The sequence below is a fragment of the Empidonax traillii genome, unplaced genomic scaffold (assembly GCF_003031625.1).
Source record: "Empidonax traillii isolate 1590-97213 ecotype Southwest subspecies unplaced genomic scaffold, ASM303162v1 scaffold786:size292376, whole genome shotgun sequence".
Taxonomy (NCBI): domain Eukaryota; kingdom Metazoa; phylum Chordata; class Aves; order Passeriformes; family Tyrannidae; genus Empidonax; species Empidonax traillii.
The window spans coordinates 145,797-172,241 of NW_020955979.1; the positions used below are offsets into that span (position 1 = coordinate 145,797).

At 40.8% G+C, this 26,445-nt stretch overlaps 3 protein-coding genes across 3 annotated transcripts; 1 reads left to right on the forward strand and 2 right to left on the reverse strand.

Annotated features, from left to right (window-relative positions):
- On the reverse strand, window positions 1–8,892 carry SULT6B1 (sulfotransferase family 6B member 1). Its single transcript, XM_027901468.1, is given in 10 exon segments — window positions 1–499; window positions 1,405–1,561; window positions 1,856–1,950; window positions 2,560–2,638; window positions 2,640–2,690; window positions 3,562–3,653; window positions 3,902–4,012; window positions 4,767–4,887; window positions 8,598–8,700; window positions 8,852–8,892. Coding segments are annotated over 10 exon segments (975 nt in total). The 3' UTR covers window positions 1–374.
- CEBPZOS (CEBPZ opposite strand) lies at window positions 8,861–11,271 on the forward strand. Its single transcript, XM_027901475.1, has 4 exons — window positions 8,861–8,984; window positions 10,519–10,563; window positions 10,819–10,902; window positions 11,019–11,271. The coding sequence occupies exons 1-3, from the start codon at window positions 8,891–8,893 to the stop codon at window positions 10,899–10,901; spliced, it is 222 nt and encodes a 73-aa protein (XP_027757276.1). The 5' UTR covers window positions 8,861–8,890; the 3' UTR covers window position 10,902; window positions 11,019–11,271.
- CEBPZ (CCAAT enhancer binding protein zeta) lies at window positions 9,942–26,443 on the reverse strand. The gene is made up of 16 exons (XM_027901474.1): window positions 26,253–26,443; window positions 24,346–25,862; window positions 23,347–23,578; window positions 22,864–23,038; window positions 22,146–22,234; window positions 21,570–21,623; window positions 20,795–20,897; window positions 19,656–19,724; window positions 17,950–18,016; window positions 16,484–16,584; window positions 14,513–14,570; window positions 13,339–13,547; window positions 12,241–12,324; window positions 11,708–11,769; window positions 11,540–11,621; window positions 9,942–11,119 (listed from the first exon to the last, which is right to left on the reverse strand). Exons 1-16 carry the CDS (start codon window positions 26,409–26,411, stop codon window positions 10,980–10,982), a joined length of 3,201 nt encoding a protein of 1,066 aa, XP_027757275.1. The 5' UTR covers window positions 26,412–26,443; the 3' UTR covers window positions 9,942–10,979.
- Between the last annotated feature and the right edge of the window lie 2 nt (window positions 26,444–26,445).

A 26,445-nucleotide genomic window follows, 5' to 3' on the forward strand; every position in this document is an offset into this window, starting at 1 on the left:
TGGAAAATCACTTCCAACACGCAGAACACATCTCGAGTCATTTCAGCATGTTTAATTACAAAATATATATTTCACACAGCATTCTACTGGGTAACAAGAAGTCAAAGCTAAAAATCAGTGTTAAAAACAAGAGAGGCCAAAGAGCTACAGGTCATTTAAGAGAATCCAGTGGCCTCAGTGATAATAACTGCACAAGCAAGGACTGCTTGTGTGAGTTGGGCCAGCAGAAACAGGTTTGCATATTGCGTGTATATTCAAAGTTTTTAAATAGGATAATGTCCTGGTTTCTGTTTTGAAACAGAAGTGAATGAAAAGAAACAGAAGTGAGTGAAAAGCAGCCTGAACATTAGTGGCTTTTTTTATGTAAAGGAGACTCAGGCCTTGTAATACACATCAGATTTAAACTTCACTCTCAGCTTAATTCCTTCTAAGCACATTTAAAATTCGTCATCCTGGTTAAGAGCTTCAGTGAACAGATTCTTCCAGTCTCCAAAAACACCTGGAAAATGAAGACAAGTAAATTATTACCCTTGACTCTAAGGACCAAGGAGTATAATTTCAAACAAAAGACTAACTTTTCTCTCTTATTATCATACTTCGGGATAATCCATTTTTTTAAATTTTTTTTCCTGTAAGAAAAAAACATCTGACTCAAGAATACACTCATATGTTTGCCTTATGTTTGGTGTCCTCAAAAGAATGTGAACATAAAGCGACCACAGGAAGCTACTGGTCTGCCTTCATAACTTTGACGTGTGCTTTGTACAGCTGCGGAATACTATACAAGGTGACCAGCAGCTGTGAAACCAATCCAGAAAGTTCAGAGGTGGGGCTTTTAACTGCAAAAGCCTTGTGTGCTGCAACCAGACATTGCCCTAAGCTGCAGTTTACTTCTAATCTAGATTTTGGAGAGCCCACAGTTGAAGGTTGTCTGAGGTTCTACCCTACCCTAATCCATGGCTAAAAGACACAGATCACTCTGTGGAGTGTGCGGATTCCACGTGTTGATTGTGCAAGCAATACACAATAAGCAATCACAAGGGTTATTTAGAAAACCCAAGAAGAAAAATGTGTGGAGGCATTCTGTAGACCAAGTGCCAGGCTATCCCCAGTACTCACAGAAACAAAAATAAAATTCTTCTTTGTTTTAGTTGGTGGTTAGTGCCTGTCTTGACCAAAGGGTTTGCTATTTGTAGCTAATCATATTATACAGGGCTTTACTGAATGACACTTGCCCTGTGATAAAATCAAGTGGGAGATTCCTGAAGTACAATCAGGGTTTCTTAAACAACACCCAGCCTTGAAAATTATACATAGAGATTAATCATCTACTGATCCAAATTCCTGTTTGTCCAAGATAAAGAGCTACCATTCACCACTCTGGCAAGATACAAACAAATTTACCTTGGCAGAAAAGTATCAAGCCAACTGTACCATAAATCTCCTGAGCCTTAACTCTCACTGCCTGGAAAGTGTCCCTTTCTGCAATGGCCTGGACCTGTTCAACTGCTGGGGAGAATCCAAAGAATTCAGCTATCTGCTTTACACTGGCAGTCAGGTTATGAAAGTAACACAGTGAAAATGGGACATGCAATATGCTTTCTCTAAAAAAGGGAGTTACCCACTTGGGATGTGCATTGCCATAATCTACTAACAATCTGCTAACAATTTCCTTAATTGGATTCTTTCTATGTTGCATTGGAGCTCTCCTTTTGTATAGCCAAACTCAACCTGTTGCTAAAATCAACTTGATTTTGCTCTTTCGGAAACCCGTGCCATTTCTTCTTAATTTCAGTAGATTTCAAGGAATGGATTCAAATGTGTTTTGGCTGTCAGTATTTAGCATCTGCTTTACCTCTTTCAGGTCTTCGTATATTATGGCCATAGTATTCTTATCCTCAGTGTGTTTGTTCCAGGTAACTGCATGATCAAAACAGGATCCCCAGCCAACTGTGAAGAAGAGAAAAAAGCATCAGTGTGACTTTCTTTTCATACTTTCTCCTCTCTGACTGATGAATTGCCCGTCCTTTCCACAGTACTGTACTCTGTAACAGAACGGCAGACACTTCCTCTGAATTTCCGTAGGTAAATGGTTTCCACACATAAATATGAATCTCACTATGTGCTTCCCTTCTGTTACTATGTTGTCATGCAACCATCTCTTAAAAGACAAAGCCTGACATCAGTCTAAATCTAGAATGTGGGTTGCTTAATGAGGTGTTTGGCCTCATGTTCAGAAAGAGTAAACACAACAAACTGCCATTTCATTAACACTTTGGATCTGCAGCATTTTCTCCATCACTAAGTGTCAGAATTTGACCTAATGCCATTGTCCAGCAACTCCCTCACCCTTGCCTGGAAGAGCAATACACCCAGAAGCAAAGCATCTTTTGGACATTCTCCCCCTTCTGGCATTCAGCTGCCTCCTTTATCATGACGTATGACCATCAGTAAACTAATTACAGCACAGCTGTTTTCCCACTGGTCCCATCAATTTTTTTTTTTAATATATTTTCTTTGTGTTGCTTTTTGAGCTACAATCAGTAACCGTAACAATACCATTCTCTTTCACTAATCCTGAGAAGGACTCATTCCAGGAGCTGTAACTGGGGATGCTTGGCACATTGCTGTGGAAACGGCAAAATGAAAGAAACAGCTGTATATTTAGGGTTTCAAAACAACACTACTATCTGGAAGAGGAGAAAAGAGGTCAACAGTTTTAGATCACTTATTTACTCTGGCAATCCAAATGAGTATAACCAAACATTCTGCAATCAATAACGTACTGGGGGCTGTAAAATATTTTATTATTTAAGACACTGAGAATAAAATTATAACATGACCACAGTAAAGACCTTGTTATCACTTCTAAGGTTTGACTATGTCATGAATCAATTGTAAAAAGAAGTAACTGGAAATACTGTAATATTGTCATTGAATACTATCCCATAACTAATTAAGACCTAGCAAATAGTAAGGAACCATTTGCCAACCCCCCGCTAGGAAAAGCTCCTTTGGAAAACCACAGCTGTTACAATCATCTCTGATTTTTTCAAAGTATGGCATTAGAAAAAAATACTGATAATACATGGAAAAAACTCCCTTAATCAATTATTTCCTGCATCTGTGGTGCATCTTGTAAGTGCTATGTATCTGCCACCGCTCAGTGATTGAGTACTAGAAATACAGAAGTTTTAACCACGTGACTCTTTGCAAGGAGACAGCCAATGTCCCTGAGATACTGCTGCCACATTCATTCCCATCACAGTCATGCATAGGAAAGAGTAGCATAAAAAAGAAAATCATTCCATCAATTTCAGAGCACTGCAACAGCTCTACATCTGCCCTTGCTTATGTTAACTACAGCACTCCTAAGGCTATTGTAAATTTTAGGGGTGCTAAGACAGTCTGGGCATCATCAGACTGCCACTGTCTCCATGTAGCTCTCACCCAATGCCACCTGTTCAGGCGCGAGAAAAGGACATGGCCCCAAAATCAATCTTGCACACTCGTGCTGTGAGAGAGATGAGGCTTGTTCTTGGAAAAAGAAAAAAAGGCCACCTTAGCTTTGTTCTTGAAAATAGACTTGGGAAGGTGATAATAATTCAGATGTGTTACCAAAATCCTTGGAGATGGAATCTATTTCATCCTCTTTAGAATCAAACAGAACCTCAAGTAGGAACAGGTTTATTATACGGGTGCAGCAATGATTTGTGAGAGTTGCCTGTGTGAAACAGCCCCTAATCAAAAGGCATTAGTCATCCAAGATTATCTTTTTTCTCCTCTCAGGAGAAATATCCTTACTTGCTGCATGACTTCATTTTAATAACTTGTGTGCGGGGGTGCAGGAAAGAGAAAACAACAGATTTTTAGAGTTTCGACAGTTTCTTTTCACTAAGTTGATATTTACCTGGATCTCCACGTTCGATAAACTGTAGTTCCGTGCTTACAGGCATACTCTAAATAGTCATGAATATTAAATCACTTAAAATCTGGATAAGCCATTTCACGCCTGCACCAAGAAACCCAAAGAACAAAATAAAACATATCAGAGGTTTCTATAAGATCTCAGAGCCTCCTCATTTAGTGGATTAATTCAGCATAATAATCATTGAATCACAACACTAAAGCACTCAAATGATTATAAACAAAATAATGTTTTCCACTAACAAGATCCTTGATGGTTTCCTAACTGTGACCTTCCTGATTCACTAATAGTTAGCATTTGGAAAGCTCTGGAGGCAGAACTGATTCAACAATGCACTTTACATTTTTTTTTAATATATTTATAAAAACAATCAGGGACAGAATAAAGGGAGCTTTCCTGTCTTTTACAGAGAAAAACATGGGAAGGTTCTGGGTAGGAGAAGGAAGGAATGAGCAAGAAACTTCACTCCTTCTGCTGAGGGAAGTGTTTGCCTCTCTCTGCTGCCCTGGGTCAAGGACAAAATGGCATCACCTATTCGATGGCACTGCCAGGGCTTGTCCTCAGTTGTGCCTGTGACTGTCTCCATAAAGCATATGCCAGAACAGGTGCCTAAAGAGCTTCCACCCATGGGACACCTGCAGCCTCCCCACTCCTCACCCTTCGGAAGGGATCTTGCAGTAGATCCTCCCCCACATTGCATCCCACTCCAGCCTAAGCCTGTGGCCAGCTCGTGGAGCTGTGCCATGGAGCCAGCTTCCCCAAGGTTTCCATGAATCACCTTTGCCCCACTGATGCTGATGATTGTTGGCAGGACAGAGCAAAGGAACAGTGTGCTCACCTTGGCCCGCAGCACCCTCCCCGTGTCCTTGTGGGCTTCCCATGGAGTTCACCGAGATGGAGCTGTCGAGCTGCTGCTGCCTCCTGCAGCGAGTCCCCTGTGAACACAGCTGCCAGATGCACTAACACGGAACACACAGTGCAAGCAGCCTTAATCTCATGCTTTCATTGGAAAGTTATTCCCAGAAAAGAATGAATTCCACCCTCTCTTACATAAAGTGCCTCAGGATGCTTGGATGGAAGCAGCAGATACATGTCATTTATACAGTAATGTATGCACAATGTGTACATGTCATTCAATGTCTTATAATACATATAGCACATTTATAAACCATGCAATATCATATTTATATATGACACTGTATGATGTATGTCATTTAAATCACTCTCCCATTTATGTATGAATCAGACTCAAAATCACTGAGTTTCCAAATCTGTGCCCACACCTGCCCAGATGTGCACAAAACCATATTTTATTTTAATGACAACCCACAACTGATAAACCTAAAATTCCTAATCTCTAAATCCTCTTACTTGTTTCTCATCCATCTCGCAAGTTCTGACTCCTAGAGCTCCACTGACCTTCACCCCTACCTTCTTTGCATCAGTTTTCCTCTCTACTACAGACACCTGAGCTGGGGAAAAACCTTTAATATAATGAGACTTTACTGTAATTTAACCTTCATAATAATAAGTAAAAGGCATGAGGGCAATATTAAACCTTTAAAAGAAAGCTTTTGAATGGCCTCTGTGTGAGTCCTTCATCAACCACGTTCATGCTGCCAAAGAGTTTGAGCCCTGCACGGAAAACACCTAAGAAGTTGGCAGAGGAAGCCAGACTCCAGGCTCCCAGGTTCAAGAGGGAAAGAGGCCTGCAGAGACATTTTTATTATTACTGCCTGGTGACACTATGTCTTGGTGAGTCTGAGTGTCACATCAATGAGCAAGAAGGAGCCTAGAAATTTCTGGTTTCAGACTGGGGCTGGTAATCTTTCCTTTTCATTCTTTACCCCTTTGTCTTGCCTTTTTCCCCCACAATTTGCAAGCTATTGGAAATTAGGACAAGAAACCTATTTAGCACGGTTTGAAAATGTAAAAGCAAATATCCAAATGGAAGAAAAATCCAAAATATTTACCTGCAGATTGTAACTACGCAGCACTGCACAAATGTATCATCTTCTCTCCCTCCTGCTTTCCTATTTCTTCTGTGAACCTCTCATATAGGCTTTTCTACCAGTGCCTGCCAGGTAAGAGAGTGCTGCATTCCGCAGAAAACTGTGGAGTTGTGTACTCTCTTTCCTACTGAATAACTGGCTGTGGTCTTTGGTAAAATTTTCCCCTGCTGCCCTACCACAAACTGGCCAATATTAACAGCATGAGATCTCTTTCTTTATCTCCTGATCCCTCTCCCTGAGCACAAGAGGTTTACAGAATTACTAAACCTCAGAGGCAATCAGCATCATGTCTGGAGTGCGTGAGAAATAAAAGCCAGTGTCAATATATGGCAAGTGACCTTTCAGACCTTTAAAGGGTCCAGCAGAACTATGGTCCTAAGCCCAAAGGAATTATGGGCTCCTTAAAATAAAGATGCACATTTCACATTTTGTGCCAGCTCCCCCCTTTTTTATTTGCCCTCTCTTAATTCAGTGTTCTATCTCACAGCTGCTATAAATTCACCCTAAAAACTACAGGCATACTTTTTAAACCTCTGATCCACCACAGCTTCTTTCCAGATCAGAAGTCACCAACCAGTGCGAATTCTACGCGCTGAACGAGACCCTGACCTAGGACCCTCTCTGGCTAGAGACGCATCTGATACCAAGCTAATGCAATGAATTCCTTTCCTGGGCCCATGTTTTCTCTAACAACCCTAGGCTTCTGCTGCTTGGGTTGATCCCATCCACTTAAAATCCTCAGAGGAGGAATTACTTTACTAAGACATCCCTCAGAGTGAAAGCAATACTTGCAAGCTCAGACACTAGGGAAAACAGATTTGGAAAATGAATCACCCTGTAAGAATGAGAAGCAAAAACATTGTATCTTATCTTATAAAACATTAAAGGGGGGAAAAAGCATCTTACAAAGAAAATAAAGTCCCTATTAAGAAAAATCTGAAGAGCTTTTATTTTGGCCATAAATTCAGTCCCATAATATGAGTTAAGAGCAATATGAATACTAAAAAACAATGAAAACAAAACTATTAAACAGAAAGAACACTACTGAGAGGGAAAGAACGCTGCCATTTTAGGTTCTGAATACCTATCTGTGGGAGCTTGTCTATACTAATGCCCTTTTCCATGTTAAAAACAATTAAATACTAAGATCTTCCATGGTACTGGGGGTTTTTTCACATCTCCATGATAAAACTAGGATCCCTTTTTAACGGCTGTGAGCCCGATGCATCTCATTGTGTCTGGAAGGAACACACAAACAGACCAGTGCTGGCTCCCAGAAGGATCTGAGCTGCTACTCTACCAGCTGATGATGCAGAAGTGCTGTGCTGCCATGCAAGGATGCTCCCTCGCCCATCTGGGGCACCTGTTCAGGACCCTTTAACATGGAGCAACAAGACCTGGCCCAGCCCCTTTGCTGTGGTGGGCACATGTGTTACCTAAAACAGCGAAGTGAGGACAGCAGGTACCCCCAGGCAGCAGGGAAAGGCGGTGGTGAGTGGGTGGGACCTGCTGCCAGTAGGCAGAATGCTGTCCCAAAATAGGTTCTTTCACCCTGTGGGCAAGAGGTCAATTTTATGTATTTACAATTCTGTGCAGAAAGGGGTGCTGGGTGACAAAACCTGCATGACCACTATCAAAACTTTTGACTATTTATACATTTTAGCAAACAAAGGCATTTATGTTCACTGGCTACAAGTTACCTAGTTCTCTTATTAATTAGTATTCTATTGCCGATTAACGATTCTCTCATTTCTCATGCTAATTAGTCCACATTGATCTGAGATCATTGAAAGCTGTTGAACCCTTAATCTTAACAAGGCAATTCTACCAACAAGTAACTTGTCTTTCTAACACCTGGATGTTGCAAAATGGGGAATACGCAAAATTTTCTTAAGAAAGGATGTTCTTTGATGTTTGATCTTTGTGTACTTTCAAGCCTTATAAAAAAGCAGGGAGATTCAATCCTGAAACAGAGAGCAGCTAACAAGTAGGCTCTAAGTGATGTCCCTGCCTGTGTTCAAAAAAACAAATTACCCATTGGAAGAACTGCCTTCTTAAAGTTTGGGGCTTGACATGCTTCACTGGTCTCAGACTCGGAGGGAGGTTAACAAAGCTTGGGAAGAAGGATGTACCACTGATAAAGTACACAAATTATGCAGAATTTGCAGGCCACAACATTTGGCAGAACTCTCAAGATGAGGAAAAAACTAATAAAGACCACTCAGCAACGGTGCTGAAATCAGCTCCAGCTGGGTAAGAGGTAATTTTAAAATTTAATTTTAATTTTATTTAATTTAATTTTTTTAATAAAAAATCTTCTCCAGCAGGGGAAGATCGTGACCACCAACTCATGTACCACTGACCCAAGAAACCCACCAACGCAGGATTGAAAGACTGAGCATGTAGATTAGTTAGCGTGGGAAGTGAGAAAATCATTAACAAGTAGAAGATAGAATACTAGTTAATAGCAGAACTACGTAACTCGTAGCCAATGTACGCTAGTTCCTGTGTTTGCTAAAATGTACAAATAGTAAAAAGCTTTGCTAGTCGGTGTGCTTGATTTTTGGAATACTACCAGAGCACCAGGGCTTGTGCAACTCTGACACAAATAATCAAAGTCTCTCTCGGGTGTGTAATTACTGCCAAATTTTGCACACCGGGTAACGAATCCCGTTTTTGCGGACAGCACGGACATCGCCTAGAGCTTGGTTAGCCGCTACCTGCTTCACGAAATTAACCCTGTTTTCTTTTCGACTAGGCCTGAAAGCACACACAAAGATCAAACACCAGGGGACATCCTTTCCTCTCCTAAGGAAACTTTTACACCTCCCACATTTTCCAACGCCCCGCCGGCCGCCGCCTCCCTAGAGGCGCAGCCGCCATGTCGGGGCCGAGGTGGGGGGGGGGGTACCTGGGCGGCGCTACCGGCGGAAGGCGCCGAGCCCCGGCCATGGCGCGGCGTGTCGTGAAGGGGCTGCTGCTGCTGGAGGCGGCGGGGCTGCTCGGCGCCCTGCTGCTCTACCGCGCCATGGACCGCAGCCAAGGTGCGGCGGGGCGGGCGGAGGTCGCACTTTCCCCCCCCGGCGGGGATGGGGGAGGAGGGCAGGGGAGGCTCCTCCAGGCCGGGGCCGCCGCGGGAGCACCGCGCACCGCCCGGGCTTTGCGAGGAAAACCTGCCGGTTTGGGGTCAGGAGTCCGGCTCGTGTGGGTGCAGGCGCGCAGGACGGGCCCCCGAGGGCAGGTCTCGAAGAACCGGCAGCTGTTTTAGGTTTTACAAAACCAAGCCCGCCGGGGAATCCTTGGGGAGGCAGCACGCCACCGCAGCGCGAGCAAAGCGCCTTCTTATAGTTAACAGCAAGGGCTCAAATAATGACTTAAAAAGGACAGAGGCTGTCCGTAAATGAGGCAGGGGTTGATCAGCCCTGCTTCAGGCATTTGGTGCTGAGCCCATGAAGGGACGCCTCGGCTGCGTCTGGGTCTCCGGGATTTGACATTTCCCAGGCTGAGGGCAGACCCGGCTGGCGTGAGCCAGCCAGCATCGTCTTCCAGATGATTTAGCTTCAGTCCCTCAAGCCTCACAGACTTACACCACCATGCCTAGGGAGCACAGAAATAAGATTAGTTACTGGAAGGATCTTTGCTCTGCAGAGCAATGGCCTTATTTTGCATCCAGGGATCTGGAGGGTGCAACAATAGCTTGACAGACCTGTGTCCCTGCAGGAAAAGTCAGGCTGTCCTGCTACCAAAAGGCAGCTGTTGCTTTGGCCGAGTGGGTAAGAGTCCACCCATTTCAACAGTATTGTGGCCTTTATGCCAAGTTCAAGCTGAACTTCGCCTACACTACATCAGTTTGCATTTGTTTTCCAGGATTCAGATGGCATCTGGTTGTTTGGCTATTTTTCTTTGCATTATTATTAAAGAAATATATAACAAACCCATGGAGAACGGATGTTTCAACCTGTCGTGGTAACTTGGTACTGAGCACTCACAGTTCTTTTCCCCCCTCCTTTTCAGTTCTAGATCCTTGTTTTTATATGCATAGGTAGACTTTCTTAAATTGCAGTTCTCTAAGGTGTAGTGAGCTCATCTAACAGCTCAGTGAGCTCAGAGTGAGGCTTTTACTGCTTTCTTTGCTCCAACACTAGAATGGATAACATCCTTCTGTGAGCTGCTGTAAATCCTTACAATAGCATAAAGCTACCATGATTTTCTAGTGAGTTGCCAGAGCGGCCCACAGAAGGATTCACTGAACACCTAAAGCTGCATAAGGAAATGAAGCAGTTTTCCCAGTTTTTATTTGCATGTCTGTCGACAAGAGGCATTCAGCTTCCTGTGTATCTGTAACTTGTATTTGGTTATCACAATTTGTGAGGAAGCTCAGAAAACAGTGATGATAGGGCTGCATGTACAAGTAACCTCAACACAGTCTGTGATTTTAAAAAATAAATTCAGATCATAGTGGTGGTTATAAATAAAGAGCTCAAACAAATTTAGGTAAAACGAATCTAGTTATAAAAATAGCGCATTTAATTACCTTAAAATATGTTGGGAAAGTAACTGATTTACCTTTCTTGACAGATTTCAGATACACAATGCAGAAGAGGTTTCCATCAATTCTGGAAGGTAGGTTTGCAGCTGTTGGCTTCAGAAGGATGGCTGAAGCTTCTGTTTCATCTTAATGTATAAAACCAGTGTTATTACTGCCTTAAACTTACTCCAGGAGACACTGCAGAAGTGTTTACTGCTTTGCTCAGGCATGGCTGGAGTGTCAGGCTGTTGGATAGAGACCTTGGAAATGGAGGAGTGTATATCCAATAAAACTAATCACAAAGTGGCTCTTCTTCAGATATGTCTAACTTGGATTTTCCTATCTTTCAGTTTATTACCAATCCAACGAGTGGTCTGGAATTCATGGCATAAGAGAGAATGACCAAATGACATGGTTAAGCAGCAAGAACTGAAGTAAGAAAAATGTGGGATTAATTTAAAAAATATTTTTGAATAATTATTTTTAAAATGTCTACATCAAAGTGCCCAGTTCATCTTCTTGATTTCTTGCCTTTGTACTTGTTTTTCAGCCCTCTGTGCCTGAACTGTTTCTTCCTCTTGATGATGCTTTTCACGTCCCTGTTGTGAAGCCACTTGTCACGCTCTATTTCCCACTGGATCTGTTTGACATCTGTAGGAGAGAAAGTGAGAAATAAGGAGCTGATGGATACCTCTTACCAAGATGTGGCATACAGATAAATCATGTAGAAGTTAATACTTGGCTACTGTATTTATAAACGTTTAAATAAAGTGCAAGTGAACTTTTTTTTTTTTTTGAGAAAATTTTGGGGTTTTTTCACTCCACAAAACAAATCCTACCATCTCAAAGCTCTAGACATTGATTTGTACTTTACTAATGCTAGAAACACTTGCATTAGGAGCAGCTGAAGAAAACTATGTCATGTTTTACTGACGCTGAGCTATTGTCCCAACTGTGTGGTTTCTGGCTGTGTATTTCAGTTGAAAGTGGTGCATCTTTTCAAGTACAGAATCTGAAGGGAAAGAATTAAACCAGCATTACAACTATCTGCTCTTTGTAGCGTGCACTTACTTGCATTATCTCTGTTGGCCATGGCGTTCATTCCAATATTGTCAAACTTGGACCCGGCGTTTTCATCCAGCAGATAGCCAAACTTCAAAGAGAGAAATTTTAGTATTTTATTACAAAGAAATGAGTAAAACGCTTGACCACTTTTTGCTAAGCACCAATCACACTCACCTCTTCCGCAGATGCCAGTATACCAGCATCTTGGCGTTTTTTCTTCTTTACTCGGTTGGTTCCTTCAAACAAAATACATTATGAGACAGAATTTCAAGTTCACAGAGACACTAAAACAAAGTGTTACCATGTTTTTAATTTTTAAAACCTATTTAATGAGACCATCTAAAATAGCTATGTTAGAAACCTTTACTCTCCACCTCCCCTCAGAAAAAAAGAGAAAAAGGTTTCTGAGAACTAAATAGCACAAATCCGTGCATCAGATGTAACAGATGTACAAACCACCAGTACGACTCCATCCTTCTTCAGAAGTTCCTCCTTCAACTCCCCTCCTTCAACAGCAGATTGTCACTCTGAATTAGCCAAGCTGCCTTGAGGACAACCCCCTTTTTATTTGAGGTTTATTCAAATCTGAATCCAGATCGAAAACTGTAGATAATACACTGTAGCAAACCCCTCAAATTCTGCAATTTTTTAGACTCTGTATTTGTATTGAGCTTTATCAGATGGAAATTATGGCAGTGTTTTCTTACCTTCCAGTGATCCCTCAAAATTCACATTCTTCTTTCTCTTGCCCTTTTTAGTAACAGACTTCAATTGCTTGTTCTTGTTTGGATCTGACAGAAAAAAGAAAAAAAGATACAAATCAATCTCTGATTCTCACACCACATACATGTATTTATAGCACAGCAGAGGCTAAAATTTCTTTTTAGACATATTTGTCATAATGGTCCAAGTCTTTACTTTAAAAAACAGCACACACAACCAAATCTGGATTTCCTCAACACAGACAATTAAAAATTGGTCAGTGCTGTGCCATCCTTTTTGTGTTTTTTCCACAGCACCAAAATAGAATGATACTAACATACATAAAATACAAAGGCTAAAAGCAGGCATTATGTAAACCCTGGATGTCTGCTTGGTAATTTTGGTGAAGTAATAATCTCATGAAAGATTAATCTGTTAACAGCTATATAAACAGTATATCTCCTGTACCCTGAATCATCTTCCTGTGGCCTTTAGTTATTCATTGAAATATTCCATTAATCTGTGCTTTTCCAGCCATATACATTATATTCTGTGTAAACTCTGCTATTTGTTTGAATAAATAAAACCATGCAGGTGCAAGAATCAGTTATTATAGTGGTAATAAAAATTTGGGTGCATAGCTGTATTAGAGGAGCAAGCTGTTACTTGTGAGACAGCAATTTACATAAAAGTTACCTCATCTAAAAAAATCAACATTAAGATTCTGAAGAAATATGAAAATTGCTAAGTACCCGATTCTTATATCTTTCTCTTTGAGATCTTTTAATATTTCTGCCTCCTGTAGCCAGTTATTTGTGCAGAAAGCTACTTTTGTTACTGCCATGTTCTCAGAATGAAAGAAACATGTCTCATTTGCAAGTTTTTATACACAGATGCCTAAATCCCACTCTTGCCTAGGAGACTGCCAGGAAATATTTCTCTTAAGACTTCATTGTCTAAAAAAAGACCTGTCATTTCTTTGCTTAAAATCCAAACTCCCCACCTAGGTAACTAAATCAGAATTTAAATGTGTAATTATGTATTATATAACATATTTTTATGGCTTTTTTTCTCCTGTTTTTTTCTAATAAATGCTACTTTACCTAGGTTGTTATCATCATCAGACACATCCATAAATACACCTCCCTCTTCATCCATATCCTCTTCAAAGTCTTCCTCCATACTTCCTAAGGAGACTTCCTCATCATCCAGATCACTGAATTCATCTTCATCGTCAGAATCCTCCCAGTCAGCACCAGATTCTTCACTGCTTTTGCCTTTCTTACCACCTTTGGTTTTCTTTTTTATATTACTAAAGAAAGATGTAACAAGCTTAGCACTTCATCCAGCAAAATACGGTTTAGATCCAGGTGACATCACCTACTGGCAAACACCATGTTAGAAAAGTTCAGCATCACTGCAAACTACTGTAAATGTAGGCTGAGACCTAAGATATATGCACTATGCACTCAGGTATGTTTTCAACATTAGTATAGAGAACTGTATTAAAGAAGTCAACCATTTTAAGAAGTTCTGGAGAGAATCCTATTCTGAAATTAGCAGAAATGTCAGCTTCAGTATTCTATCTTTGCTCCTTTTCAGAAAGTCTTTCTTATCAGGCACACAAACTGCTCTGCTAAACACCAGTCTAGATCATAAAAATTTTCCGGTTTCACTAGGAGTTTAGACTTCAATTCTCCTGTTACCCCAAGGAAAGTTTCTGTGCCAATTCAAAAACTGTATTGTAGATACTTGGAGTAAAAAAAAGAGGTTTCTTAATAATTTACAATTGGACTCGATGATCTTAAAGGTCTCTTCCAACTTTGATGACTCTATAACTAATGAAACTGCTAACTTCCTGAGAACTGAGCTCTGTGACCCTGGATTCCACAACGTTTATTTACTGTGCTGGGTCTGGTTACAACCAGTCCTTAAAGCAGTAGAACCATTATGCCTCATGGTGCTTCCTTTTGTCCTTGGTAATTCTCAGAGAGAAACCTGAGGCAATGAAAAACAAGATTTTACCTTGCTTAATGGGTCACTCCATTGTACAAATAACATACTACAGGTCTCTCACATGTCAAGCCAGCAAACATAAGCTCTGCAGGATCATCATGATCCATTAGGGGACACGCGGAAAAACAGCATTACACAGCGTTCAACTGCTACTGCCTTTTTTGCAAGGTGATATTCTGAGTCTTTCTGAAGAAGGTCTATCCAGTTTTGCACAGTCAAACTCTATTGAAACGAGATGTAAGAACCAATCTGAAGTCTTACCCAGCAAAATCAAGGTCGTCCTGGTCAATAACGGCATTATCAGCAGCTTCAAAATTATCTAGGGAGGAAACAAATTATTATTACAAAGCAAGCAAAGAAATATGAATTAAATCATTGCGTCCAACAAGTAGGGAAACCTGTTGGAGCAAGTCCAGAGGAGAGCTACAAAGATGACCAGATTGCTGGAGCACCTCTCCTATAAGGACAGGTTTGAGAGAGTTGGGATTGTTCAGCCTGGGTAAGAGACGGCTTCACGGTGACCTTATTGTGGCCTCCCAGTACCTAAAAGGGGCTACGAGAGAGCTGGGGGGAGACCTTTGACAAGAGCGTGAAGTGACAGGACAAGGGGGAAAGGCTTCAAACAGAAAGAGGTATGTTTAGATTAGGATATTAAGAAAGAATTCTTTACTGAGAGGGTACTGAGGCACTGGGACAGGCTGCCCAGAGAATGCGTGCATGCCCCATCCCTGGCAGTGTTCAGGGCCACATTTAATAGGGAGTAACCTAGTCTAGTGGAAGGTGTCCCTGCCCATGGCAGGGTGGCTGGAACTAGATGATCTTTAAGGTCTTGGGGTAACCAAAGCCATACTATGATTCTATAATTGCAAAATACCTAATTTTTAGGTATCATTTCCTAAACAGTTTATGTGATCTGCACCAGTAACAATGGGCCCTGATACCAAAGGTTCATGCTCCTATAGTAAGAAAAAATCCACAAACAGTTACCTAAAGCTGAACGAACCTTTTCTGAGAAAAATACTTTTCTTTGAAAAGTAATGGGAGTTTTATTTTATCCAGGATGTAATTTATGACCAGAATTGGATGACAAGGGAAGCAGACAGACACAGACAGACAACTGGCAAGTGATACAACTTAGGTGGCAGGTGGGATATCAGAAGTCTGAAACACTTGCACCCAGTCAGATAGAACAAAACCTAAATTAAGATACCCAAGCAAATGCCCTGTCAGCTAATCTGTATGTTCATTTTCAGATCAGAAGTATTCACTGTATTTTTTTAAGAAAAGGAAGCAGACTAGAGGTTGAAAGCTCCTATCATAGGATTCATTTTGGAATAATTTGCTACATAAAAAAGGAAATTAAAAAAATAATCTCAAAAATTACAGCTGTTCTGTTTCAAAAAGTAAATACTAACATTAGAGGGTCTTGATTTTATGAACCAAATTTTCATTAGAGATACTAACAATAAAAAGACAAATGCAATTATTAACAGATTCTTGTCATAACAAAGACCCTATTAATTGAGTCACTAAGAAAGAACTCTGCTATGAGAGTTCAGAATTCTCTAAAAATACTGCACAAAACAGTTATGGAGAGCTAATTACATTTTCTTTTCTCTAAATGCATATATTACTGTATAAGTAAAATATGAAATAATAAAATAGAGGACATTTTGTGGTACACAAGCAAATTTACATTCTGGAACAAATTCTACACTAATTCCAAAGCAAACAAAGTACATGACTCAGGAAGAGCTCAGACTATTGCAGAAGTACACCAAGGACCTTACTGAACAAATAACCTCATAAAATATGCTAGAAACAATGAGAGAAACTGCAAGCAAGATTGAAAAAGGCCAAGCAGTAAAGAAAAAATGGAAGCGTGCTGCTAGAAAAAGTTACTCAGACTACATTAGGAAAAGAACAAAAAAGGCATGAACTGCCACTGATGAGGTTTAAGCTCAAAATCAGATGATTTCCAACCACTCAAACAAGTTGACTACTGGAGTGGTGTGAGCAAGACCTCTTTTACAAGACGGTCATCCAGTTGGCTTACACAATGGATCACAGGAACTGCTGGCTGCAGTACCATAGAATGGTACAGTTTTCTTCCATTTCCATATCCCTGTACCTTGTTCTTTTATGCAATATGAACTAGAAAAAGGATAAACTAATAATGTGAAAAAGCAGGAAACACTGGGATAGTTGCTGCAAGGAAGAACACAACCTTACCCAATACTCTTTCAAATTCATCATCATCTACGTCTTCCACACTTTCTTCATCATCCTGACGCCTTTGTTTCTCTCTCTTCTTATCAAACTTTGAATAAAATCTGAAATAATGTACAGCTCTCAGACACAAAATTACAGGTGATGATCTTTATGATAACTTAAAAAAAAAAAAAATAACCTGCAGAATGTTTCTTGTGCATGTTGAGAACTGCTGAAAACCATCACAGCTGAAAACTGTGATGGCTTCAAACACACATAAAATCAAGAGATTTATATTCCCTTTGTTTTTCTTAGAGTCAGTCACTACTGTCAGATTCAAAACAATGAAATTTCACTGGCCAAAGGTGCCAGAAGTTAGTTTTAACACGAAAAGGCACAAGAAAGATGTAAAAATCTGCCGTAGACAGGTAAGGAAGAAAGGATGAAGTGCAACTTGAATATAATTGGGGAAAAAAACTATAAAAGATGTTGACCCAGTAAGTTTTATTAAATTTTCTCCCACAGCCCTATTCTTTTGGATGCATAGTTTTACCTTCTTACCAGTCAGCCATTTTAAACCACTTTTTCACCTTCATTTCGTATTAAAGAAATACCAAACACAGAAGGCAATTTTGATCATATACAAAAGAGTATTTTGTACTCAGTTTCAGTAACTTCATTGTAACAGTACTGTTGACTTTTCAGAGAGGGGCATGTTTTTAAGCTGCTCTTCTTTAATCTCGAAATTAACACCACTATTTATTTATTAATATTATATTCCTAAATATTATAATATAAATTAATTAAAATTAGTAAGTTCCATTAACCTGATAGTTCAAAAATGTTTAAAGGTCCCTACAGCAATGAATATACTGAACAAAGCAAACCAGCCAAACAAAAACACTCTAAGTGAACTAAAAAAAAAAATGAATTAAGTTAATTCAAACATTAATTTCCTAAGGAAACGCTCATAGGTAATTGGTATTTTGATCTAACAAAAACAAGTCTTTGCCAAACGTGTATCACTCCAATTTTAGTGCTATAACTGCATTTTTGTAACATACTCTGAAAGAAAATTTAGAGAAATGGAAAGAACTATGAGTAATAAAAAATAAATACTCTGAAAAGTAGCTCCTTTGACTTTTTTTGTTCTATTCTAAGTTTGATGCTAATAATGTAAGCAAGGTATATTCCAGCTTTCTTTAAATATACTTCTAATGCACAAGAACTACAACCCACAAGATATTTACTTAATTTTAGACTGCAATTCCTGACTACCTTTGTTCATAGGTGATATTCTTTCCTAAGCACTTTTGACAAATGTCAAAATTATGTCCCAGAAAAGCACTATCATCCTAAGTCACTCAAATTAACCAACATTTGCAAATACTTGAAATATCAGAGAATACTTGAAAATGTAGTGGGTTTTAATGGCACTGCAGTAAAAACCCAACACTTAAAATGAACATTCACAAGCATTTCATTACCTGTGAAAGAACACTTCATCCACTGGGATTTTGCTTTCATCTTTGGTACGGAATTCCTTACTGTTGACTGCAAAACCAAGAAAAGAAACTGATTTTACTTAGGGTTGAAATGATTGTTATCATTTTAAGAGGTTAAGCAGCATGCACAGACAGAAGTACACAGATACCCAGGGTCATCTCTTAAATGAAGCAAAGCTCATTCAAAACCTCTTCAAACTAGTAGTTCTCAGTGTATATACTGATACTTCAGTGGGAACAGACCCCACGGAAAAACTGAAGAGGCAAAGCCCTAATCATGTTCTAAGTTACGTATCAGCAAGGGGGAGTTTGCAATCACCTACAGCAGGAATGCATTTAAAACAAAAACGGGGGAAAAAAGGTAGGAAGTAAGATGAACTTGCTGTCACGCTCTAAAACACTGGAACTGCTTCTGCCCACCACTCCTGGCACTAGAAATGCTTGTCAGCAGCTGCAGGGCGGGACCAGCTGAGCACACTGAGGAAGGGATCGAGCCTCAATTTGCCTCCATTTCTGAGGAATTGAGGCAAAATATGACCCTGCAACAGCAGATCAGCTAGGATTCCCTGCGGAGAAGATTTTTACCCTCATACGTTCCCCTCTCCTCCTCTTCCTCCTCCTCAGAAGTAAATGGAGGGAAAACGAGCTACTAATTATCTCTGTGAGAATATACTATAATATTGTCCAAGTTTCTGAAACCAGATCAGCACACTCACAGCAATACTTCAAATGAACAGTAGAAGGTACCCGAGGATTTGCAATCTCAGCTCTCTAAGCCTCAGCAGAGATCAGCTACATGCAGCAACTGCAGATTTTTGTAACTGTATTAATACATCCAAATTTTTGTTATCAAGTGTTTAATTTGTAGAAAATTTAAATTCCTCAAATTCTAAATGTTCAGTCTGCTCCTTCAGAAGAAGCTAAAGAATGTGACAAATAAACTGTACCTTCAAATGCATTCTAGGTTAAAATTCGTACTTTAACAGTCATAAAGTTACATCAACTAAGCTGTGTAACTAAAACCTCTGTGTAACACAACAGACCCAAAGTCAGAAGAAAGTACATCCCTGGGAATGTTACAGAGCCTCTACCACAGATGATAACTCTTCTGCCCTCAAGCAGCAGGTTTTAACAATGGTTTACCCTGATTTTTTTTTTAACTGCTGGTTCTTACCACCAAATCCTGCTTTTAATTATTGGAAACAGTGGGACTAGGGAAAAGGCAGACTTTCTGGAAGCAGGAAGGCTCTCAGCAAAATAACAGTGCCAAAGGTACCTTACACTGATCATAACAATAGCTGCAGCTGTGGCATTGTATGGAGTAATCCGTATCATTTAATAAAAGAGCTTAATGTGATTTAAATAATTATACAGATCAATTTTCTGAGGTTTTTAAGTCATTTTTCAATCATAATAGAGTAAAAATGGCTATAGGATAACTGCCTTTCCCCACGTGATTTGTTCTTAGAATGATTCAATGATCCAGAATTTCAGCTGTGGAGATTCCATAGACCCTTACAAGAAGATGAGACCCGATCCTGAACATCAGACACCACCACTGCACTCCTGATGGACAGAACTCTCTTCTACTTCTACAACAAACAGCACAGACAGTGCAGATAACATGTCTACAACAACCAATCCAGAATTTTTTAGCCATCATGTTAACTGAGAAGGAGTTGACTTACCTGCAAGATTCTGCATATCTTTCATAAACTGCTTCTTCTTTGGTTGCATTACCACACTGCTGGTGTTTTCTGTATCAGAATATAAATCAGAAATAAATTATTTCATTCCTATCGATACAAAAATGTGAGGAGTGGCTGCTACGCCAGTGCATTGGGCTGCCATTCATATGACTTCAAGAGGCCGGACAAATGGGGAACCTCCTGCAGTTCAACAAGGGGAAGTGCAAAGTCCTGCACTAGAGGAGGAACAAACCCAGTGACGAATATGTGCTGGGGGCTGCCCAGCTGGAAAGCAGCTTGGCTGAAAATACCCCGGTAGTCCCGGTGGACACACAGCTGACTGTGAGCCAGCACTGTGCCCCTGAAGCAAAGAAGGCTTACAGTATTCCTGGCACTTATCAGACCACACCTGGAGCACTGTGTCCAGGTCTGGGCTCCCCAGAATAAGGCAGATATGGGAATACTGGAGAAAGTCAAGCAAAGTGTCACTAAGCTGATGAAGGGACTGGACTGGAGCATCTCTCCTGTGGGCAAAGTGTGAGAGAGCTACGATTGTTCAGCCTAGAGAAGGTTAAGGGGGTTCTCATCCATGCATATAAATACCTGAAGGGAGGGTGTAAAGAAGAGCCAGGCACTTATCAGTGGTGCCCAGTGACAGGGCAAGAGGTGATGGGCACAAACTGAAACACAGGAGACTCCATCTGAACATCAGGGAACATGTTTTCACTGTGAAGATAACTCTGCACTGGCACAGGTTGCTCAGAGAGGCAGTGGAGTTTCCACTCTTGGGAGACGTTTAAAAGCCATCTAAAGAGTCTGCTCCAGGTGGCCGCCGCTCTGGAGTCCATGACCTCCCAGAGATCTTTTCCAACCTCAACCTTTCTGTAGTCTTTAGTTCCCCTACCACTTGCTTATTCCTGCCAAGTCAGCTATTCTGCACTGTGAGTGTGAGGGTCAGCAGTGTGTGACTGCCAGCTGGTTCTGGCTGCAGACATTTCTCTTGCAGCCCTGAAGACTGATCCCACTCCTCTTGCACCACATGCACCCTGAATACTTGGCAAAGGCAATCTGAGAGAATGAGAATTTGGACAGCATCTATAATCAAGATCACATGCTAATATGTACAGAGAGGTGCATACCTTTGCCTTTACTGAGTTTGGGATTTCTGTACACAAAGCGATCCAAAAATCTCATTAATGTGAAATCCTGCAAAGGGTCCCCAGAGTATTGAATGTGATTTCCCTGAAAGAAGCGAGAAGCCAAATAACATTAAGGTTTTCATTTTAGAAATACAACATCTAAACACAGAGGACTCCATCAGTTCAAGAATAACATTAAACCATACTTTAAAAAGACAAAGACTTGGGGATATTACATCACATAACCCTGAACTGGTTCTGATTTTTGCAATTTCAGTATTTCCTTAAATAAAAAACACCTCCTTTGCTTTGTTTCAGCAATGAACTGCCTTGCAAGGCACTTGCTAGTAGCCGTTAATACTCAGCATCATTTGGACACCATACATTCAAATGGAAAATAAATATTTTAAATATGTATTTGTGTAGGTTTGAGTATTTTGGGCATGGTACCGCAAAAGTGCTTAAAAAAGAATTTGTTCCTACAGTAGAGTTCTGCACATTAAAAAAAAAAAAAAAGTCAAATAAAAAGATATATAAATAAAGCTTTAAGAATCATATAATACCCACATTTCTACAAAGTTAGAACTTTTGTGAGCACTCTGCTTTGCATAAAACACTTTAATTTCATGAAAAGCATAGCATTTGAGTGTATGGTAGAGTTCTGCAGAGCTGCAAGTTACCCACAGAGTGCAAGGAGACTTTATAATGTATTTTTTCAAACAGCAAAAGACACATACCATAAAAAAATCAAACTTCAAAGCTAAACACTACTTACTTCTAAAATTGTTTTTGCAAATAGGGCCACAGATGGATGAAAATGTTCAGAAAGCTGAAAAACATGAATCATTTATTTATTTCTACTTAAAAAAATAAATGCAGTTATTACTCACACTGACATATCAGACTCTTGACAACACCACTATGTCATAAGACTGCTCTGTAACTCATCAAATAACATGCAGATACACATAGCAGTGGCAAGGCTGATGTGCTCTGCCCTTGAACAACTGAAGAACATCTAGTTCTAATCTTTTGTTTGCGTTAAATAAATACATTTTCACTTACAATCTGATTTAATGCAACACTAAAAACCTTTAGTGATCAAAGTTAAGATCCAAACGCCAAAAAATATCATTATTGTCCAAATCTCCACTTAAAATTCTTATTCTCTCCTCCGGAATATCAGCACTGTAAGGAACATGTACAAGCTTAAAGCTGAGCAATGTATCATCTTTAAACTTTCTGTTATGTTACCCAGAGAGCTACTCCAAGAATAATCAAGTTCATTTTCCTCTCTTAATGTAAGGGCCACCCTAAGAAACACAGTAACCCCAAGGTAAGAACACCCTACCTTCTTCAGTTCCCACAGGCTTGTACTTTCAGCACCACAGTATAAAGGACTTCGGTGCATAGGATCATATGTAGTTCCAGTCTTCCTGCCTGAGGGATGGAGGAAAATATCTTAAGTTTTCTTAGGCAACTTTACAAGAGTATTATTTTCACTTCACCATGACAGCAATGCTGCCCATCATTCTCAGCTGGACAGGCCACAGATTCATTTGGCAGCAGGTAAAGGCTACATTCAGCTGCCCTTCACCAGTGTGTGATCAGGGCACAGGTGGAGTTCCTATGTGCTTCCAAGGAAGGTCTTGAAAAACCCCTGCCCTCTTCCAAAAGGTCTTCAGGAAGGAGTGAAATTGGGCACAGGTTCAAAGCTGGAGAAATGGTTCTAGCAAACTTGACAAGCAAATGAGAAGCTACACATCCTAACTCTGGATATATTGCTCTGAAGGTGTTTGAACACAGAAGCAAAAAAAATTCCAAGTCTGTTTATTGCTAAGGCATAATTTATGTGTTTATTGCAAATTGCATAAAGTGAAATACACTACTCAGAGTCTCTTCATCACTGCTGAGCTAAGAAATAAATTATTCTGACTGCTTTCAATCAAACTTCAAATTAAAAATTAAAATAACGTTTTAGTCACTTAACCTTAAAACAACTCTTGATCAACACGTCACTGTTATGGAATGCTAGACATTAAATGAATTACATTTTCTTGCTAGTTTACCTCCCATATTCAAATGATGCACCCACGAGGCTGTTGAATTTGAATTATTTGGTTTTGCAGAATTTTCCATTGTCGTTCTCTCTTTATCTTCTACTTCTTTGTCTGCATCCACAAATTTTTCCTCAGCCTCTTCAGCCTCTTCTTGATCCTTAAAGCACTCTTCATCATCTGACTCCTAAAAACCAAAATATGTTAGCAAACAGCTTTTCCTTTCCAGATTTATTCTGATTTTTTAGAAAAATGCACATACTGCTCTTAAGCTACTTCCAAAAATCTACATAAATGATGGCCAATGTTTAAGAAATACAGATTTTTGTCCTTGATACGGGACTTAAAATTGAGCACGCAAATGTGATGTTCCTCCCCACTTCAAGAAACAACACCTGAGCAAAACCTTACGTTACTAATAAACAGGTCAGGGGAAGGTGCTTATATAAACAGCTCTTGGTGAAAAAGAAATGAGACAAAGAAATCATTTTATACCACATGATCCTGCAACTGGACCCTTAACTCTGGTTTTACTTTCAGAAGCTCAGACAGAAGGTACAGGGTTCCGCAAATGAAGGGTGGCATTTGTCCACAAGTGACTTGAAGCAACCTCTTCACAAAGGCCTTCACGCGCCGTAACACTACATCTGCCTTCAGAGATTTATAGACAAGGTTAAGAAACATGGATGGCTTTGAGCACGCTGCTAAAGCAGGATCTAGAAGCTTCCTGTAGAACACACAGGAGAAAACATTGCTGATTGTCATAATGCAGGTAGCAGAACAATTGCTATTAACAACAATTATCTACATTTTTCAGAGTGCCATCTAAAAGACCAGTGACAGCTTGTTCCCCAGTACTCAAAATCATTATGATCAATCCTGAACTGTCAACAGCTGTGTAATATTTCTGCCTATATATGAGACACTGAAGATTTAAGAAAAAAAAAAAAAAATGCATCGGTAAACAAAAAAATTGTAAGAAAGCATAAATAAACTGAGTTCAACTCAAAACAGTTTCAAAATTTGAGATATTAAAAAAAAAATAGAAAGAAAATGGTTAGGAATCAGCATGCTTCACAATCAGACCAGACATATGTACTGGTAGGTTCATTTTCTACCCCAATTTTTTCCTGGCTGTCAGGCACAGTAAGGACCTTAAATACATTCCACAGTCTGGGGGAACTTGAGTTCTTTTTTTAAAAAACCAGCAACTTCCCTTTGATCAATTAAACAGAAACCTGTAAAGACCCTATAAAGAGTCTGAACAATCAGCTGGGACAAAAAAAAAATTCTTTCATAACACGAGGTTTTCTAACTACACAAATTAAATCATCTAAAGATTCCAGCTGATACAAAACATCAGAAATTTTTAGCCAATTAAGCACAAAATTAGAAAGACCTTAAAATCAAAATAAATGTTTCTACAACTTCAAATTCATGGTGACTATCTCACGAAATGAAATTTATATAAAAAAATGCAAACCTGCCACTTACTTGTACAGTGCTGCATAGTACCTATCCGACACAGTCTGCTGAGAATCCATCACTTGAAACAGCAGCATCAGGGCCTGGACACTGGTACTGAAGTTTGCCAGATGCAGAACTTTAAACAAGGTGTTCATTTGCTCTTTCACTTTCTCATCACCAGTCTCAGCATAAGGGTAAGCTCTGTTTACCCCGCAAAGGAGAGCACTGAGCATTTTGGATTCAACATCTTTTTTCTTAATACAGTTCCGAAAAAAGCAGAAGTACAAAGTTATCAGCTTGTTAGCCAATGCACTTTCTTCGTGACTGAGGACTATCTGATTTAGAAAGCAAATGGCGTAATACTGAGTTTTCACATTGATGTTTGACCGGTACAAAAGCCTCTCCACCTCACTGCACACTACTCCCTTCATGTTCGGATGCTTGTGAAGCAACGTCTCTAAAAGATAAGAGGCTTTGGTGGCGATCTTGTTCTGAGGGTCTCCCAGTTTATTCACCAGCAGGACCAACAGAGCTTTCTCCTGCTCAGGCTTGTTACAGAGAAGCTCATGGGCAACTGCCAGAGCTCGGGATTTCGAGGCTGTCAGACAATCATGGCTCAGTGTTTCCAACGCCTGCACAAACTCTGCTATCTGCAGTTTCAGGTGATGCTCGAAGTACCACAGTATCAACCGTCTGTCCCTGGAATCCCTGTTGCCACTCGACATCTTCACTATGTTGTTAAGTGGCCGCTGAGAGAAAGACCACAGTTTTCGATTGTCTGGTAAGATATCTGAAATGAGAAGTTCTTTGAAAGTATCCAAAGCCATGAGGCTCTGCTGCCTGCTGCCCTTTTTCTTTATGAGGTTTACCAAGTTCTCAACAAACTGAAGACTGTGGACAGCACTGTCCTGGATGAGAAGGGTCATCGCTGCCATCCTGTCAGCCAAGGTACCCGAGGACACAACAGTTTTCATCCATGTCGAAGAGGCCCCCTTCTGGTAGTCTGTCTTGTTCTTAAACAGGTCTCTCTCATGTTCATACAGCTTTTGGGCCAGGGCCTTATACTTAGACAGAAGTGTCTGATCCTGTGGCTCTGGAGAGAATTCATTGGTGTATTCCAGGTCATACCACTTGCCCCCCGGTTTGATCAGTATTGCTTGCCTAGCATGAAATTCAAAATCTTCTTCCAATTTTTCTTTCTTTGCTGAAGGGTGCTGGCCCTGATCACCACCAGCCTGCTTCTTCTTGGTGTCCTTCACACTGCTTGTCTTTTCCTTGAGTTTTTTTTCTTTTTTCCCCTCTAGTGGAGTCGGATTAGTTTCCTTCTTGCTTTTTTCTTTCTTTGGAGGCTTCTCTTTCTCCTTGCTGCCGCCTTCATCTTCATCCCCCTCCACCACCAAGCAACTTTTCGCATACTTGCTGAGACCCAGCGAGCCGATGAACGCCTCCAGCTCGCCTTCCTTCAGGTCATCCATCGTGTCCTTCTTGCCGCCATCCACCATCTCACCCGCCTCGTCCACGGCACACAGCATCAGGTAATCTTGCTGTGGGCAGCAGTGCACAGCTGTTACGGTCCGGTGCAGTGCGAGGTCTCCCAAGACTCCCAAGGGCTCCCCCCAGAACGGTTTTGGTTTGAAGGGACCCTAAAGATCATTTCGTTCCAATTTCCCTACTATGGGCAGGGACACCTTTCACTAGACCGGGCTGCTCAAAGCCACATCCAGCCTGGCTTCTGAACACCGCAAGGGATGGGGTATCCGCACCTTCTCCGGGCAAACTTGTCCCAGTGCCTCACCACCCCCCGAGCAAAGAACACATTCCCAATATCTGCGTGGGACCCCCCCCTCCCACCCCCACCCCATCGCCAGGGCCCGTCCCGGGATGGGGAGTCCCATCCTCCACGTGGTCCCCGCTCCCTCCGCCCCGTCCCTTACCTTAGTGCCGCCGAGGCGCAGCACCTCGTCCAGCGTGAACCCTCCCGCATCTCCATCCGCTCCTTCCTCATCCCCATCGTCCGAGCCCTCCTCCTCGCCGCTGTCGCCGCCGGCTTTCCGCGGCTTCCCCACGCCGAAGTCCCACAGCGCCGCCGCCATCGCCGCCCGCCGGAAGATCTCCCGCGCACACGCG

Bases quoted from the DNA above. Each gene is read 5' to 3' on its own strand.
- CEBPZOS (XM_027901475.1), top strand. From the start codon at position 8,891: ATGGCGCGGCGTGTCGTGAAGGGGCTGCTGCTGCTGGAGGCGGCGGGG. The intron at 8,985-10,518 runs GTGCGGCGGGGC...CTTTCTTGACAG, and splicing joins CGCCATGGACCGCAGCCAAG to ATTTCAGATACACAATGCAG. The intron at 10,564-10,818 runs GTAGGTTTGCAG...CCTATCTTTCAG, and splicing joins GTTTCCATCAATTCTGGAAG to TTTATTACCAATCCAACGAG.
- CEBPZ (XM_027901474.1), bottom strand. From the start codon at position 26,411: ATGGCGGCGGCGCTGTGGGACTTCGGCGTGGGGAAGCCGCGGAAAGCC. The intron at 14,571-16,483 runs GTAAGGTTGTGT...TTTCCTCCCTAG, and splicing joins TGAATTTGAAAGAGTATTGG to ATAATTTTGAAGCTGCTGAT. The intron at 13,548-14,512 runs GTAAGACTTCAG...ATCTTTCTTTAG, and splicing joins GACGACCTTGATTTTGCTGG to TAATATAAAAAAGAAAACCA.